Here is an 18,710-nt window from a genome sequence, read left to right on the forward strand (position 1 = left end):
CTTTCTTGGCCTTAGTGCATACCGTGCTTGAGGTGCACGAACTTCTATACCTGTTGCTCATTCTTTTGCTTCTCCTTCTTCGCTTCCTTCCTTGGTCCCATTATATTCTGCCTGGAACTGCTTCTGGCACACCCTTGAATGGTTGTAGATGCCTGACATGTACAACCATTTTAGTTTCACAGGTTGCATGGTTTCAGTCACTTGGTATGGGCCCTGGTACTGTGTCACAAACTATTTTGTCTACCCTTTTGGGATATTAGGACTTGACTGTATCACCCATTGGCTCACTTTGTACTGAGGTAATGTTCCCACAGGCTTCATTGGTTGCTCTTGCTTTTCCAAAAATGTCTTGGTGTTTGTTTGTTGAACCTTCTTCCAAACCTTTGCAGATTCTTGGACTGAGCCTCCACTCCCACTTCCTTTCTGCCTAATCATGTTGGAAAGCAATGGCATCTTCTTACCACAAACCACTTTGAATGGTGACAATCTTGTGCTAGAGTGTAGTTCTGAATTATGTGTGCACCATAAAAGATAAATACACATTCCCAATCTTAATGGTGGCCATTCTCGTAATAACTAAACATCTTCCCAATCGTCTGATGAAACTGTTCCATCCTTCCATTTGCTTGATAATGTACTGGACCTGTTCTTAACTTCTTTACCTTCAGCAACAGACACAGTTCTATCACGTCTGACATGAAGTTTGACCCATGATCAGTTATTATTATTTCTGACACTCCATACTTCCATACCCATCTACTCACCAATGCTTGCGCAATTGTGATTGCCTACTGGTCCGGCATTGGCACCATCTCAATATAACATAAAAAATTATCTATAATGGTTAACACAAAAGATTTTGTGCTGGCGTTTGGCATGTCCTGCAATAGCACCTGTTTCCCACTTAAATCTGCATGCTGCACACTCTCTACACAACTGACTTACTGATCAACCTCATTTTTGCATCCTCTGCTACCTCTGATTCATTGCCCATCATTCCCCATAGCCCAATAAGACATGATCATGCATTCACTTGAATGTCTCCCATCAACTTCACTGGCACAACCACTCATGGTCATAACTTCATCTGACTACATAAAAATCTGTCATACTTGTTACATTGCTGTTGTCTGCTATACTGTCTACACTCCTCATCAGTAATCTGTGCTGTTTGCCACTAAACCAGGTCTTGATCTTGTGCTTGTATTACTGCTATTTTTGTGGGTCTGTATTTCCATGCTTCCTCCCTGGTTTGTGAATTACTTCACACACTCAGATTTGCTGAGTTTTAATGACCACCTCATCAGTCTACTGGATAGGTCCTTCAGTGCCTAGCAATTACTTCAAAGCAGCATGGTCCCTCACTGCCTTGAACTTCCTTACCTACAGGTAACACTGAAAATTTGTCACACGGTACACCATGCTAAGCATCTCTCATTCCATCGTTTAATAATTTTTCTCCACTCTATTCATCTGTCTTGATACAAAAGCAGTAGGATGGTCTTGCCAATGACCTCTTGATGCAAAATGCACCTGACAGCATGGGTTGATGCATCACACGACAGTATAAATTCTTTCTGAAAGTATGGAAACATCAACAATGGACTTGACATTAATACCCCTTTTAATGTGACAAACACTCTATGACACTCTTAAAACCACAGAAACTTGATACCTTTCTTTAACAACTGTGTGAGGGGCTGTGTTATATCCACAAATCCTTTCACGAATGTTCTATAATATTTTGCAAGTCCAAGAAAAGATTGTAATTCTTTGCTTGTTCCTGGTACCAGAAAATCTTTCACTGACTGAACCAATCTAGGATCAGTCTTCACACCCTCTTTTTAATTTCATGGCCTAAGTAATTGACTTCTTCTAGTGCAAAGGGACACCTCTCCTTACTTAGCACTGAAATAAGCTGACTGTAACCTCTTGAATACTTTTCTTAGTCATTGCCTATACTCCTACTTATCCCCTGAAAAGAGGATTATGTCATACCCATACATCAGACATTGATGAGGTTTCATTACATTCAGTATGCTGTCCAAAATCCTGGAATGCTGCTGGTGCATTTTTAAACCAAGCAGCATTCTAATATAGTCATAATATCCCCAAGGTGTTGAAATTGCAGTCTTCACTCTGTCCCCTGGATCCACTTCCAACTAATGGTATCCACTCTTCAAGTCCATTGTCGAGAATTGCTGGCACTGCCCAAGATTATCAATCATTTCTATGATGTTCAGGATAGGGTAGTACTCCATCATAGTATTACTATTTAAATGGTGATACTTGCAACATAACTGATACTTCCTCGAACCGTTCATAGACTTCTTCGGTACAATCACAATTCCCTCCCTCCTTGTATTATACCATCGACCGATTGTTGATTGATAAACTCCTTCAAAATCATTTGTAGGGACCGTGGTATTCTGTATGACCTATGATAAACCAGTGCTTTATTCCCCATTGGGATACTGTGTTGCATCATTGATGTTGAACGCAACAGCCCTTGCAATAAAAAAAAATATATAAAAAAAATAGGTCTCGAATCCTGACTCCAGGTCCTCCATCTGTGTCCCCTCGGTACCCTTTAAGTGCTTCACTCTGTTACAGCCCCTCCTCTTGTTTGGCAGTCTTGTTCATCTGGAATTTCCAATGTTGTCACTGTCATTTCCTTTAACAAGGTAATCTGATCAGTGCCAAAATTGCCCACATTGATGGGTATTGCCTTGCCTCTGCCCCTTTCTTGTACGTGTACAATACTTTGTCTCACTAAACAACATATAAATACAATACCTCACTATCTTCCAATGGTTCCACTATACATAACATACCAATCAGTAAGTCTTGCTCCACACTCATCCATGGTGACTTTCCATAGCCACTTGACACACAGTTATGCAAATTAAGCCTCAGTATCATTGATTATGTTCTAAATGGATTGCCTTGCACAACAGATGCACCTCATGACACACCAACATCAACAACTGCTTCCCCTAGCTGGAATGTCTTCCCACTAAGCTCCACTATACCTCATCAATGGTCAATTACAATGTGATGCTGATACAGAAAATCTAACCCTGGAATCATACTGTAACCCTTGCTTACATGGGATACTGCTTCCACATACTGCTTACAAAAAACTCATTATTTCCAAACCCAGTGGTCATATACCACTATCCCCTACCCCAAGCAACTGATAATGTGATGGATTCCATTACCTCTCACCCACTAAATCTCTCAAGTCCACTGTCCCTTTGTCCAACAAAAACTTATTCCTCTACCCTTGCTGCTGATCCATACAACATCTATTAATATTCCCATTAAACTTCTGGCAGTTCATACCACCCCTATTACTCTGTGGCTGGAGGCTGCATGTACCTATATGCCCATAATTAAAACATCTTACACTTTATACCAACACATTTCCCCAATCCCTCACCCCTGATGGAACATGAATTTTGTCATACTTGAATACCAGCCTGATTGCTGCATGAAGGCCCATAGGCATACCCTCTTAGACGTCTCCAGTGCTAAACCCTTCTGGAAAGTGTCAAGTGCCTATTGATTGGCTTTCTGCAGGAAACCTTGTTCACTTCCTCACATGTGTTAACTCACATGTCTGCATTAAGTTTCCTCATGGCATACCCTCTTAGACGTCTCCAGTGCTAAACCCTTCTGGAAAGTGTCAAGTGCCTATTGATTGGCTTTCTGCAGGAAACCTTGTTCACTTCCTCACATGTGTTAACTCACATGTCTGCATTAAGTTTCCTCATGTTATCCACAAAATCCTCTACAGTTTCATTATGCCCTTTTGAAATTATGCTCAACTGTTTACAGAAAACCCTTGTGCTGTTCTACTTCCTATGTCTCTGTTCTAATCCTTGCCTTAGTTGTTCAAAAGTCTCTGGCTTGTGCAGCACCTCTGTGTGCCATACAAATGACTTTGCCTCTCCTGGCAGACACAACATTGCTATCTGAAACAAATGTTTATCTGACCAACGCCTTATGTCAGCCAATGCCAAGAGAACCTCTGCAAATGCCAACACATCCTCAGGCAACCTACTGGAAAAGGGAGAAACCAAGTTCACAACCGCTGGATCCACTCTTAGGTTCTGCAACTTCAATCATCCTTCTCTGCTAGCTTATTATTTACAAATGTATTCTCTGCCTTGAACTGAGCTACCTGAACACTCACTCATTTTCACAAAGCTAGCACTAACAATTCAACATGGACAGAACACTCTGTAGCTACACGTACTACCCCACTTACTTCTTCTGTCTAATCATAAGCCAGCTGGACACTCTACACCGTCTTGCCATGTGGCCAAAGCAATTACATCTAAAACAAACAACTGCTACAGTCTCAGCACAAGGAGAAGAATGCCCAAATAAATTGCACTGTGTACATTGCACAGGTTATAACCATTCATCCCCAGAATTACATTTAAGCTGAGAGATATCCACCAGCTATTCCGAACTCACAAAAGTAACTCTCCAGTTATGATGTCCCCTAACACCTGATTCCATGGTTATCACCACAAAAGAATATAATAATCTCACTCGCCCCTGTGATGAGGATATCACAGGCTGCAGTTAGGACATCACACTGCATAAGGGTGGTACACCCCCTGCTGTCCACTGCGGTGATGTCAGCTCTCCCGACACCACTCTGTTGAGAGCAGCTGCACTCTGTAGAATGAGTTTCGGTGACAATGGCTGGGAGGCCCAGTGGAAACACTGCTGATCAAAAGAAAGGTGTCTAATCAACTATAATTACACTTTGCATCATTAGCTCAGAAAGGCAAACATTGACTCACTTCGTTGACCATAGCCAGTGCTGGTTCATGGCTGGCTGCTTCCACCCAGTGAGGAGATGCTCACATAGGTGCACCATGCTGCTGACTACAGCCCAAAGGACAGCCGACAGCCTCAGTAGCCTATGGCCATCACATTAGTGGTATGCTGTGTGTTGTGCTATAATGTTATTCCACTAGGAAACAGCCTCTTCTTGAGATACAGCCCTGCACACACACGCACTGCAGTGGCACATAGTGACAGCTGGCACAGGATGTGAGTCGTTGCCTCATGTGAGGAACTCAGTGCTGGTGCTGACTGGCCCAATCTGGACTCAAAACTCGTAGCTGCTACTGGTGATGCCAGTCATCTTGTCATCTGGTGTGGCTCTTGCATCATAGTGGTGCTGCTGGATTCCAGAGAAGGACCTCTGCCTCAAAATTTGGACATATTTATATGACACTAACATGTATTTTTTACTCCAAAACTTGGCACTTAGTCATGTAGCCCATAAGCAGAATATTGCCCTGGTGAGGTGACATGGACCTACATGCTAAGGCCATTACCAATGTGCAGTGCAATTTTCTGTTCAGTACAGCTAGCCCATCTCACAATCCTTCTGCGTACATGTTACTCTGATCCACATATTGCCACACTGTGGCTACCAGCCCATACCTGCTCTTGCAATACTCCGCAGTGGCTTTCTTACCATCTCTTATTAATTTCACTAAAACAAGGTAGTGGCACTACAACATTAAAAAATATTATTTGCTCATTTATACTGTTAATGAGTTGATAAGCATAATTCAAATCATAACATAGTTTGTGACTACTTTCAAAGACCTAACGTTGAACTTCAGATCATCTATGAAAATAGTAAAATAGATTAGCAGTAAATTTGTGTGATGCATTCTGATAATTGTCCTAAGTGGATAATATCTATTGTCCATCAAGAATTCCACGTAAGTAAAGAATGCAGCTATTGAAATATTTGACTGCCACCCTTGTGAATTACAGGTGCTGACAGGTAACGAAATAATTTCTAATTGATGACTCCTTCTAGTCCACTGATAAATTTCTGAGTAGATATTAAGTATTTGGTTGGGTTACGTTTATCAAATTCTGTTGTAGATTAAGGTTAAAACAAAAAAATCCAGTTATGTAAATGGTCAGTTTGTAGCAATGTTTTCACAGAAAAAATGTACTTTATTTGTAATCGTACTGAAACAGTCCACATTGCAGTGAGTTGTTATTTTGGGAAACAAGCTCAACCATTGTTATCTTTTGTACAAGTGACAGCTGTTTCTGAATGTCACACTGCAATACTGGTATACATTGTAGCTTTCCAGTTCTCTATGTTGCAGTCTGCAAACTTATGAACATATTTAAAAACAACTGACTCAGATTATATCATTACATTTTTGTCACTTGAAACTGCCACCAGTTACATGGAGCTGAAAAGGATAAAATGTTCTTACAGGATATTACTGACAGTCTTTCTGTCATACAGCTTACAAAATCTGGATGAAATGAAATAGCAGTCTAGTACAACTGAACACAGCAAAGAAAGTTTTCATCATTTCCAGTTAAAAGTGTATTAAATAACTTGTTTCTCAAAATTTAGATTACACTGATATTGTCTAATCCAGTAATAGCTTTGACACAAATGAGATAGTAGCACTATTTGTTTTAATCATAATCACTTGAAATCAAATGAGACCAAACAGAACAGAGAAAAATATGAAGGGAGAACCCTGACTTGTTTCCTACAGTAGTTAATTCAAATCTTATAGGTGAAACATCAGTAACACCTTTAAGTCCCGGCAGCCCCACAGAAGGAAGTTCAGGAGAGATGAGTAGTCGCAGTACTGACAAACCACGACTCCAAAGATCTAAGGCACAAAGCAGGAAGACTTTCCGACTACGCAAAAGCAGGAAAAGTCGCATAGAGGTGAGCTCATAATTTTCCTTCTTTATGTTGTGGAGCAAATTCATCTCCAGAAAATGTAGAAAGCTATTGCACTGCTAGTTTTGTTGTGAGGGCCCTGTTTCATTGATGCTCATGCACTGGACATTTAAAAACTGTCGAAGAGATTAAAGTTATTTGTAAGATTATTTCAATGTATGAGTGATACAAGTTATGAGCATGAGAATACAATTCTTATCATATTTTTCAAAGCCACACTAGCAAGATACATACTTGTACAAAGTTATATACGTGAAACACAAGCAAGTAATTATCAGCAAATGTATTTCAAATGGCAAGTTTTTCATATGAGTCATGATTTTCATTACACTGCCTGGATGTTTCTCTTATTTCCATATAGCAAATAGCAAAGAAATACCATATTACACAACAAAAATATGGTTAATGCTAATGGAGTTTTCAAAATTTTAAGAAGTTCATGACATAGTAATGGGTCTGTGTTATCATGTTTAAGTATAGCTCTGAGAATTTCCTGTAGCTATTACCTGGGTAAATGAATAAATGGCATAATAATCACTAACAGCTGTTATTCATATATCAAACTCCATAACTGTATTCAAATTCAGTTCACTGAAAAAACTTAATAACACCCTTCACCAGGTTTTCATCTGCCTCTCATTGTGCACTAACATGAGTTACAGTTCAACCAATATACTGCCTCATTCATCCTTCAAAATGGTATAATGTCACCCATGCTAAATCTGCATTACCCTGGTGCATCGCTCTCACATCCCTGCCCACAATCCTACACATCTGTTGTCATTCTCCCTGTGGATGACACAGGTGCAATAACTGTTCAGGCCATACAGATAATTCAGCAGTAGCAAATCATGAGCTGTGTTTACAAGATACAATTTTCCAAAATTAAATTTATGTCTGAATCTAACCATTACATAGAAATGCCATAGAAGTCAGAAATCCTGACAGCAACTTAAAAACTGAAAATTTAAGTTGTGGGCCTTAGTATTAAATAATTACTGACAAGGGGACCTCCTCATCACACCCCCCTCAGATTTAGTTATAAGTTGGCACAGTGGATAGACCTTGAAAAACTGAACACAGATCAATTGAGAAAACAGGAAGAAGTTGTGTGGAACTGTGAAAAAATAAGCAAAATATACAAACTGAGTAGTTCATGGCAAGATAGGCAACATCAAGGACACTGGGACCGCAGGAGAGCCGTGGTCTTGTGGTAACGTGAGCAGCTGCGGAACGAAAGGTCCTTGGATCAAATCTTCCATCGAGTGAAAACATTAATTTTTTCATTTTCAGTTTATGTGACAAAACTCTTATGTTTTCATCACTTTTTTGGGAGTGATTATCACATCCACAAGAAAACCTAAATCGGGCAAGGTAGAAGAATCTTTTTACCCATTCGTCAAGTGTACAAGTTAGGTGGGTCGACAACATATTCCTGTCATGTGACGCACATACCATCACCAGTGTCGTATAGAATATATCAGATGTGTTTTCCTGTGGAGGAATCGGTTGACCTATGACTTTGCGATCAAATGTTTTCGGTTCCGATTGGAGAGGCACGTCCTTTCGTCTATTAATCGCATGGTTTTGCGATGCGGTCGCAAAACACAGACACTAAACTTATTACAGTGAACAGAGACGTCAGTGAACGAACGGACAGATAATAACTATGCAAAAATAAAGAAAGTAAAATTTTCACTCTTGGGAAGACTTGAACCAAGGACCTCTCCTTCTGCAGCTGCTCACGCTACCACGGGACCACGGCGCTCCTGAGCTCACGTTGTCCTTGATGTTGCCTATGTGGCCCATGGACTACTCAGTTTGTATATTTTGCTTATTTTTTCACAGTTCTACACAACTTCTTCCTGTTTTCTCAATTGATCTGTGTTCGGTTTATCAAGGCCTATCCACTGTGCCAAGTTGTAACTAAATCTGAGGGGGGTGCGATGGGGAGGTTCCCTTGTGAGTTGCCTCCAGGGGGCAGAGGTGACATGACATCCTCAGCAGGTGGCAAAAATGAGGCATCTGTGCGAGTTAGCTCATCTGTCTCCCTTTGTGTACATCAGTTGAAGAAACGCCAAGTAAGACAGAAGTGTTTTGGGTGGTGGTGGTGGTGGTGGTCAGTTAGTTGGTTAGTTAGTTAGTTGGTTGGTTGATTGGTTACTTAGTTCCTTGTTCCACAGAACAAATACACAGTAAACATCATGATGGCAGTGGTACTTGAGATCAAGTCTTAATACTGTAGTAGTCTGACACCTTACACTGAGAGTGGTCCACCCACAAGGAAGAAAGATGGAACCCACATCTTGTTAGTGTCATGATTCACTATCCCCAACAGCACTTGTATTACTGCTATCACCATGTCTTTAAGTTTCAGACACTGCCAAGTACCTATATGAACTGGCAATCATACATGTAGACTTGCATTTTGCCTTGTGGCTGGGATGTGTAGCCCTCCTAGACCTCTGGTTAGCAGAGGCAGAGTGTTATCTTCAGCTGTTGCCTGACTAGGATATCAGCCGAGCTTATTCTCTTAATGATGAAAAATATCTGTCAAAGTCATCAATGTAACTTCTCCTAAAATGAATGACATCTGATTGACAAAGGGGATATGCAGTATGAAAAAGAAAGATTATAGTTTGATGTCTCGTCAGTGCATCGTAGAAGACTAAGGAGAGATACAAACACAGCCAATAAGAAAAGAGCAGTGGACATAATCAGGAAGATAGCCTATGCCTCTGAGTTTTGTGATTCATTATCCCAGCTTTTGAAACTGTTCCTTCCTTCCTCAAGGAAGAGAGAGGGATATAGTGGGGAAAGTTAAGAAGAAAAGGCAAGTCACTCAGACTGCAATATGAGAGGCATCCACCTGTAGTGAGGATGAGAGTAGAACTTCCTTTCTCACTCGATCCCTCTCTCACCCTTTGGAAGGAACTAATAGTTCAAAAAGTAGGATAACGTCATCATTTTTATTTTTATTTGTGTCTATCAGAAGTACTAAACATTTTGTCTCCTAACAATAATTATGTGTGTATATGAGGTTTCTCACCTGAATTTTCATACAATACACTTTATCTAATGAGTAATCCGCAACTAATTTAAATTTAGCACAAATCAAAATATTACAACTAAGATGGTTTAGAGTCTATTGCAGTACACTGTACTTGCAAAGAAATACGCTTGACATCAAGTCATACATCAGTTCACATGTCAAAACTCCAACCCTGTAAAGTGTAGTGGATTCAAAAAAACAAAATTATACAGTTACTAGCTAATGACAATGAGGCATTAAAAACCAAAATATTGACTATAAAGAAACAAAATGATGGATTAACATGAGAAAAGTAGTCCTGTGGATGTGAAATCCATCAAACAATAATACAACATGCTTACAAAAATACGAGTGTGCATAGGAGCTTTGAAAACAATAACATATCCAGTATTTCTAATGAGATCACAATAAATCCAAGAAATCTGTAGATTAATGGAAGTTGGTACCATACAATAAAAGATAATATGTACACCACAGCTGTGCAAAGAAACAAAAATGAATTTCCAATAATTGGCAGCTCCCTGTTAAAAAATATCACTTCCTCAACTGCAAAATCAACGTGCAACCTGGAGTTAGACCACAAAACTTGACAAACATTATAAAAATTTGGGAAACGCCAAACAAGTGACTGCAGAATTATATTCTAAACCCAAACATAATTACAGATGTGTATTTGTATATGCTGTAATGAATTCATTAAGAATAAGCAGTGAAAAATAAATTAATAATGAGACAAGGAACATGATTCATTCAGCAACAAGTGTCTACGTAGGATCCAGGCTCATTAAAAAAGTCAGTGACTGATAAATATATATCTCTAAGATAAATTGTGCCAACAAAGAACAATGTGATCATTTTTGGGCAAGTTTCATAGAGCCAAACAAATATCAATGAGAAAACTACCTAGGAAAAGGATGGTATTCATATAAACGGATTGGGGTCTATAATACACCGTATTTACAGACATCTGCAAAATCATTAGAAACAAGCAAAGCTAGTATGGTTTCAGATATTCTAGTTATAAAAAACCAAATGCACTGCTCTGTGAAACTTGATGATGATGTTAATAAAGTAATATAACATACTAGCTTAGCGCCCACTGCTTCACTTGCACAGAGTGTGTGGCCTGCGCAATTTTTTTTTTTTTATCAAATTATTATTTTGTCGGCAAATTGCAACATCTTCTACACTTTTCATGCTAATTAATGCCATAGAAGCCTTCTTTTCTGAATGTATTTCTGACCAACAAAAGGCAATTGTGGTAGCTGTTCTTTGTTAATCCTGCCTTTTGAATTCTCTAGTGATATTTCCATAAATTTTCATCCCTAGAACATATTTCCTTATAAGTCCAATACCAGTTTTCATCCCCCACTTCATGCCACCATTTTTTTGGGAGGGGGGTGGTGGGCATCATCAGTCTTCTGACTGGTTTGATGTAGCCCACCATGGATTCCTCTCCTGTGCCAACCTCTTCACTTCAGACTAGCACTTGCCACCTAGATGTTCAATTATTTGCTGGATGTATTCCAATCTCTGTCTTGCTCTACAGTTTTTACGCTCTACAGCTCCCTCTAGTGCCAAGGAAGTTATTCCCTGATGTCTTAACAGATGCCCTACCATCCTGTCCCTTCTTCTTGTCAATTTTGCAGAGAACATCATTCCTTACCTTATCAGTCCAGCACTTGTCTGTAACATGACATCTCAAATGCTTCGATTCACTTCTCTTCTGGTTTTCCCACAGTCCATGTTTCACTACCATATAATGTTGTGCTCCAAACATACATTCTCATAAGTTTGTTCCTTAAATCAAGCCCTATGTTTGGTACTAGTAGATATTTCTTGGCCAGAATGTCCATTTTATCAGTGCTAGTCTGCTTTTTATGTCATCCAGTCTCCTTCCATCATGGGTTATTTTGCTGCCTAGGTAGCAGAATTCCTTAACTCCATTTACTTTGTGATCACCAATCCTGATGTTAAGTTTCTCACTGTTCTCATTTCAACTACTTCTCATTACTTTTTGTCTTTCTTCGATTTATTCTTAATCCATGTCCTGTACTCATTATATTGTTCATTCCATTCAGTGGATCCTGTAATTCTTTTTCACTTTCACTCAGGAAAGCGATGTCATCAGCAAATCTTACCCTTCATATCCTTTCACCTCGAATTTTAATTCCACTCTTGAACCTTTCTTTCATTTCTGCCATTGCTTCTTCAATGTGTAAATTGAACAGTAGGGGTGAAAGACTTCATCCCTGTCTTATACCCTGTTTCATCTGAGCAATTAGGGATTGAAATTCCAAAAAACACTTAAATAATTTTTTTTTATTTCCAACCAAAAGGCCAAACACAAATTTTCGGATATTGTTTTAAAAATGCTTTCATAATGAAGCATTTGCATAAAAACCTCCATCCCTATTTTACCCCCTGAGGGGTTGAATTTCAAAAAACACTGAATCAAAAAAATGGTTCAAATGGCTCTTAGCACTATGGGACTTAACATCTGTAGTCATCAGTCCCCTAGAACTTAGAACTACTTAAACCTAACTAACCTAAGGACATCACATACACCCATGCCCAAGGCAGGATTCAAATCTGCGACCGTAGCGGTCACACGGTTCCAGACTGAAGCGCCTAGAACCGCACGGCCACACTGGCCGGCACACTGAATCTCTCTCTCTCTCTCTCTCTCTCTCTTTCTTTCTTTCTTTCTTTCCTTAGCTTTAAAAAGATATTACAAAAATCATTAGGTCACTGAAAAATCTTGTGCTGACTTGGTGGTGCCCCCCTTGAGTTGCCTTAATAACCAGTCAATGAGTCAAGCTGTATTTTCTGAAAGAGAGAAGTATGCAGTGACAACACTCGTTTATAACATTGGATACATGAGAGTCACTTCTAATTATAGACCAATCCCGAACTTTCTGCTGTTATCAAAAGAGTGTGAGAAAGTAGCTTAAAGTAGAATAATCTTATTACAGGACCTAAGTTTGATTCCATAAAAGATTTTCCACAGTGAAAACAATATAAGATCTTACAAAGTCAGTTCAGGTACAATTAAACATGAATAATTCAATGTTGGCACAGTCTTTATGAGCTTAGCTGTTTTAATATATGGTATATAGAAATTCCACCACCTTTGTGTTTACATCTAAGAATTAACTGGATAAGATATAATACTTTATTGTCAAATTACATGTCTGACTTTCAGTTAGCCAATATGTCTCAATGTATTTCACTTAGGAGTTTGTTGTTACCAATCAGTCGGATATTCTGATGAAGTACATTTACGTAATTTTTCTTCTGCTGACTTACATGTTCTAATGGAACCCTACTGGCCATTAAATTTGCTACACCAAGAAGAAATGTAAATGACAAACAGGTATTCATTGGACAAATATACTATACTAGAACTGACATGTGATTACATTTTCACACAATTTGGGTGCATAGATCCTGAGGAATCAGTACCCAGAACAACCACCTCTGGCCGTAATAACGGCCTTGATATGCCTGCGCATTGAGTCAAACAGAGCTTGGATGGCATGTACAGATATAGCTGCCCAGGCAGCTTCAACACGATACCACAGTTCATCAAGAGTAGTGATTGGCATATTGTGACGAGCCAGTTGCTCAGCCACCATTGACCAGACATTTTCAGTTGGTGAGAGATATGGAGAATGTGCTGGCCAGGACAGCAGTTGAACGTTTTCTGTATCCAGAAAGGCCCGTACAGGACCTGCAACATGCGGTCCTACATTATCCTGCTGAAATGTAGGGTTTTGCAGGGGTCGAATGAAGGTTAAAGCCACGGGTCGTAACACATCTGAAATGTAACATCCACTGTTCAAAGTGCCATCAATGCAAACAAGAGGTGACCGAGACGTGTAACCAATGGCAACCCATATCGTCAAGCCGGGTCATATGCCAGTATGGTGATGACGAATACACTCTTCCAATGTGCATTCATCGCGATGTCGCCAAACACAGATAGGACCATCATAATGCTGTAAACATTCACCCGAAAAAATGACATTTTGCCATTCATGCACCCAGGTTCGTCGTTGAGTACACCATCGCAGGCACTCCTGTCTGTGATGCAGCGTCAAGGGTAACCGCAGCCATGGTCTCCAAGCTGATAGTCCATGCTGCTGCAAATGTTGTCGAACTGTTCGTGCAGATGGTTGTTGTCTTGCAAACGTCCCCATCTGTTGACTCAGGGATCGAGACGTGGCTGCACGATCTGTTACAGCCATGCGGATAAGATGCCTGTCATCTCGACTGCTAGTGATACAAGGCCGTTGGGATCCAGCACGGCATTCCGTATTACCCTCCTGAACCCACCGATTCCACATTATGCAAACAGTCATTGGATCTCGACCAACGCAAGCAGCATTGTTGCGATATGATAAACTTCAATCACGATAGGCTACAATCTGGCCTTTATCAACCTCGGAAACGTGATGGTACGCATTTCTCCTCCTTACACTAGGCATCACAACAACGTTTCACCAGGTAACGCTGGTCAACTGCTGTTTGTGTATGAGAAATTGGTTGAAAACTTTCCTCATGTCAGCATGTTGTAGGTGTCACCACTGACGCCAACCTTGTGTGAATGCTCTGAAAAGCTAATCATTTGCATATCACAGCATCTTCTTCCTGTTGGTTAAATTTCACATCTGTAGCACATCATCTTCGTGGTGTATCAATTTTAATGGCCATTAGTGTATATTGTACAGTGCTTCCTTTTAGGGTGGTGCAAAACTAATGGACAAAAGTAACTTTCGCATGGTGTGTCACTTCCAAGTAACATAGCTCGATGAAACTTGGACCATACATAGAAAGAAAGTACTACAGTACAGTACAGTTGAGTACAGAAGCTAACTGAAAGAAATACACAGTGAGATGGACAGAGATGACATTTATATTCAAAGACAATAATTATGGTCCCCTGGGCATTATGAAACATGTGAAATGATTCTTAATAGGGTGTGTGATCACCACGGACAGCATTGCATTCTCTACAACATGCTCCTGTGCTGGCTACAAGGTTGGTAAAGAGTTCTTGTGGCAGGGTATTCCACCAGTGTGGTTAACAACTGGTGGATGATCATTGGTGCACGTGCTCAGCGAGATTTAAGTCAGGGGAACAGTCAGTCCAGTCCATTTGCCGAATGTCCTCTCATTCCAAGAGCTTCTCCACCTCTTCTGTTTGATACAGCTGTGCATTGTTATCCACAAAAAGGAAATGTCAGGGCTGAATACTCTCCAGAAAGATTCACATGGGGAAGAAGTACAGTGTGTGACACTGGGGTATCAATGATCTGGAGATCAGTATACCCAGCCAACATTATGCTTCCCTATACAACACCTGGATCACCAAAATGATGAAGTTCGACAGTGTTCCTGTGTGCATTACATGTTTCCACCTCTTGCCATCATTGTCGATCATCATTTTGGTAGTCCAAGTGTTAAAGTGTGGTGAAGTATAATGTTACATGGCCATACAAACCTCCAAATCTTTGAATATGGTCCAATTACCAGTCACAGTTATTGTGAACACTGTACTCCTTGTCCATATGCATCCTTTCATGGGTGCTTTCAGCTCTGACTTCATTTTTATGGATGAACAGCGCATGTGGAGGAGCTCTTGAAACGTTGCAGACTTCCACATGCACCAAAGACCATCCAGCAGGTGTCAACTGTGCTGGTGGGGGATTGCAATGCCTTACCATAAGAACTCTCTAACAAACTTGATGCCAGCATGGGAGCAAGTTGCAGAGCATGCACTGCAGTCCATGGTGATTACACACCATATTAAAAACTGTATCCCACCCTCTGTTATGTCCACAGGACCATCATGAATCACAATGACTTCAGCGTAATTATTATCTTTGAATAAAATTCGTTTCTGTTTGTCTCATTGCACATTTCTTTCAGTTTCCTTGTGTACTGTACTAGTTCTGTCTGTGTATGGGCCATGTTTCATTGAGCTATGTTAGTTGGCAGTGATACATCAAGTGAAAGTTATTTTTGTCTTTAATTTCTGCACACCAGTGTACATTCAAGTAGAAGAAATGAATATTAAGTTGTCAGAACATTTCAGTTAGTTCCTTTGTCAAGAACAAAATACAGATAAGTCTTGTCAAGATAGACCGCATACAAAGTGTAAGTTATTACTTACTGCTGACTTTTTAAAAGATATTGAAGATTAAAATTTAAAACCTGTTTTTTACATTTACATTTCAGCCCATTGACCATTTTCTGGATTCAGTGGTTGGCAGATAAAATGCTGCCCCTATATATCTCATATAGGTATTCTCCAATTTTTACTTTTATGATTTGGTGATTGGAATATTCTTGACCATGCCGTGAAAATGATTGCAGTTAATTGTGACTATGTATAATTTTGTTTGAGGATACTGTGTTAATCCTTTGTTTACAGCTCTTGAATTTTTCATTGAAACAGTGTTAACTGTTGAAACTTCCTGGCAGATTAAAACTGTGTGCCCGACCGATACTCGAACTCGGGACCTTTGCCTTTCGCAGGCAAGTGCTCTACCAACTGAGCTACCGAAGCATGACTCACGCCCGGTACCCACAGCTTCTGGAAACATCCCCCAGGCTGTGGCTAAGCCATGTCTCCGCAATATCCTTTCTTTCAGGAGTACTAGTTCTGCAAGGTTCGCAGGAGAGCTTCTGTAAAGTTTGGAAGGTAGGAGACGAGATACTGGCAGAAGTAAAGCTGTGGGTACCGGGCGTGAGTCATGCTTCGGTAGCTCAGTTGGTAGGGCACTTGCCCGCGAAAGGCAAAGGTCCTGAGTTCGAGTCTCGGTCAGGCACACAGTTTTAATCTGCCAGGAAGTTTCATACCAGCGCACACTCCGCTGCAGAGTGAAAACCTCATTCTGGAGTGTTAATTGTTTTTTTTTTTTTTAATAACTCCTGAAAAGGTTTCCCACATCAAAATTGAACCAAGGGAAATACCACAAGTCCCAGGACAGTCACCAACAATTCAGATGCCTGTTCTGGAATTGGCTGTCACTGGCATCCCACCAGCTCCTGGAAACCAGCCTCCTCCGCAGCTGCAGCGGCTTTCAAGTCGCCTCACTCGAGAAGGCAGTGATGGTGGAAAAGATGTATCTTGGGATGACGTATCACTTACGTCTAGCATGTCAGGATACAGAGAGTCATATTCAGCGCTGGCAACAGCCATCGAAAGCCCTTCACCAGATTCCGGGCGACGAGACATGCCTTCCACAAGCAGTGCAGCTACAACACACATTGGCTCACCAGACACTTCAGCTAATAGTACTGGCGGAGAAGAGACTGCATTGCTGTGTCGCAGTGATCGTACATCATCACAACACTCATTGTTGATGGTATTTGAAACTCAAGATGAGGACACACTGATATGAGCTTACAGTGTAGAAAGACTTAATTTAAATGTTGTATTGAAGTATGCACCTCTGAGTAATACTAACCACTTGTGTTACAGATCTGTGTCCACCACTGTCTTACTTCATTCCATCTCATTATTAAACATTTTGCATCTGCTTTGATTGTGAAATACAGTCTCCTGTGATTTAATTAGTTATATATCCATAGCGTAAGAAGAAGTTCCATTACAATGTTCTTTTTGTTTAATGGTTATTATTCCCCCATCTTACTGAGATGCTAGATTTTAATTTCTCACAGCTGCTGAACTAGTGATAAAATACTAAAAAGTTTCAAGTTTTTATTTATTTTTTACTGTAGATCAGTAATAAAAATTTTCCTCCCACATTTTCCAGTGTTGGATGTACCTTCAGTTTTTAGTAGGACTTGTTATAAAACATTTACATAATTAGTTGGTAACTGGATGATAGCCTATGATACGTTATAGGTGAAACAATATTTTAATACTATTGTGGTACCATAAGTTAATGCATTGATGTCTAACTGAAGTCAAAGTGTATAAATTGCAGTTGAAAAATGATGCTGTAAAAAGATAAATAACTGATCTCTACCTGCATTCATTCTGTTTGAATAAAACTGTAACTACCAAGTTATTTTAAAGCTTTGTTCTTTATTCTTAAGCGTGGTCACATGAACTGAGATGCCATATCTTCCCACCTTGTTTTTATTTTTCTACACACTTCTGGCTCAAAGGCATGCTCAGGGTTCATAACAAGAATTGAAAGACACACTAGATGCCCTCTACAAAAACTTGTCAATTTCACCACCATGCTTTTCATCCTATTAATACAGATAAGTCTCCAATGAGTTACACCTGAAAGCCTCTCCTGCAATTTGGCAATGGTATCAAGATAAGAAAGTCAATGAGAAGGGAAATTCTTTGCCTGAAGTGAGGAGCTTCCGTGATCTTTGAAAATTAACTTTATGTTAAAAATTGATAGCCGAAAGAACTGTGCCCCTGAATAGAACAGAGAAGTGTGGAGGGAGGGGAGGGGGAGTCAGTGGCAGTACTGAAGTATTCTTTAGGTGTAGGTAGTTTGCAGAGAGTAGATGTAACAATCACTGCACAATTCTGCAATCAGTTGTATAAAGTGTTTGAAAATATTAGACAGTATTTAAGGACAGAATTCCTTATGAAGGAAGAACAGAGATTAACCACCAGTTGACAGTGAGTCTTTAGAGATGGGCACAAAACCTGACAGGGTAATAATTGGGATGGAAATTGCTCACATCTCCTTCCAATGAACCATTTTCCTTGCCTGATTTAAGGAAGTTACCAAAAACCAAATCATAATGTTCATGTAGGAATTGTGAGTTCAGTCTACTAATCACCAAAACATCTTGTTTTGTGATTGCTTGAGAAACAAGAAGACAAATTTATAGTATCATGAGTGGGAATGCTTCGTTTGTGAGTCATGGAACTTGTTATCCATAGTATTTCAA

At 39.9% G+C, this 18,710-nt stretch overlaps 1 protein-coding gene across 2 annotated transcripts in view; it reads left to right on the forward strand.

Moving 5' to 3' along the window:
- LOC124770362 (protein unc-80 homolog) overlaps positions 1 to 17,812 on the forward strand; it is a 94,557-nt gene extending 76,745 nt beyond the window's left edge. For both annotated transcript variants that reach the window (XM_047249195.1, XM_047249196.1), the window contains 2 exons: positions 6,591 to 6,748; positions 16,763 to 17,812. In XM_047249195.1, coding sequence (XP_047105151.1) covers positions 6,591 to 6,748; positions 16,763 to 17,227 — 623 coding nt within the window. In that variant the 3' untranslated portion in view covers positions 17,228 to 17,812. The remainder of the gene's footprint in view (positions 1 to 6,590; positions 6,749 to 16,762) is intronic.
- The last annotated feature ends 898 nt before the right edge of the window (positions 17,813 to 18,710 follow it).

The sequence above is a fragment of the Schistocerca piceifrons genome, unplaced genomic scaffold, assembly GCF_021461385.2.
Source record: "Schistocerca piceifrons isolate TAMUIC-IGC-003096 unplaced genomic scaffold, iqSchPice1.1 HiC_scaffold_798, whole genome shotgun sequence".
NCBI lineage: Eukaryota > Metazoa > Arthropoda > Insecta > Orthoptera > Acrididae > Schistocerca > Schistocerca piceifrons.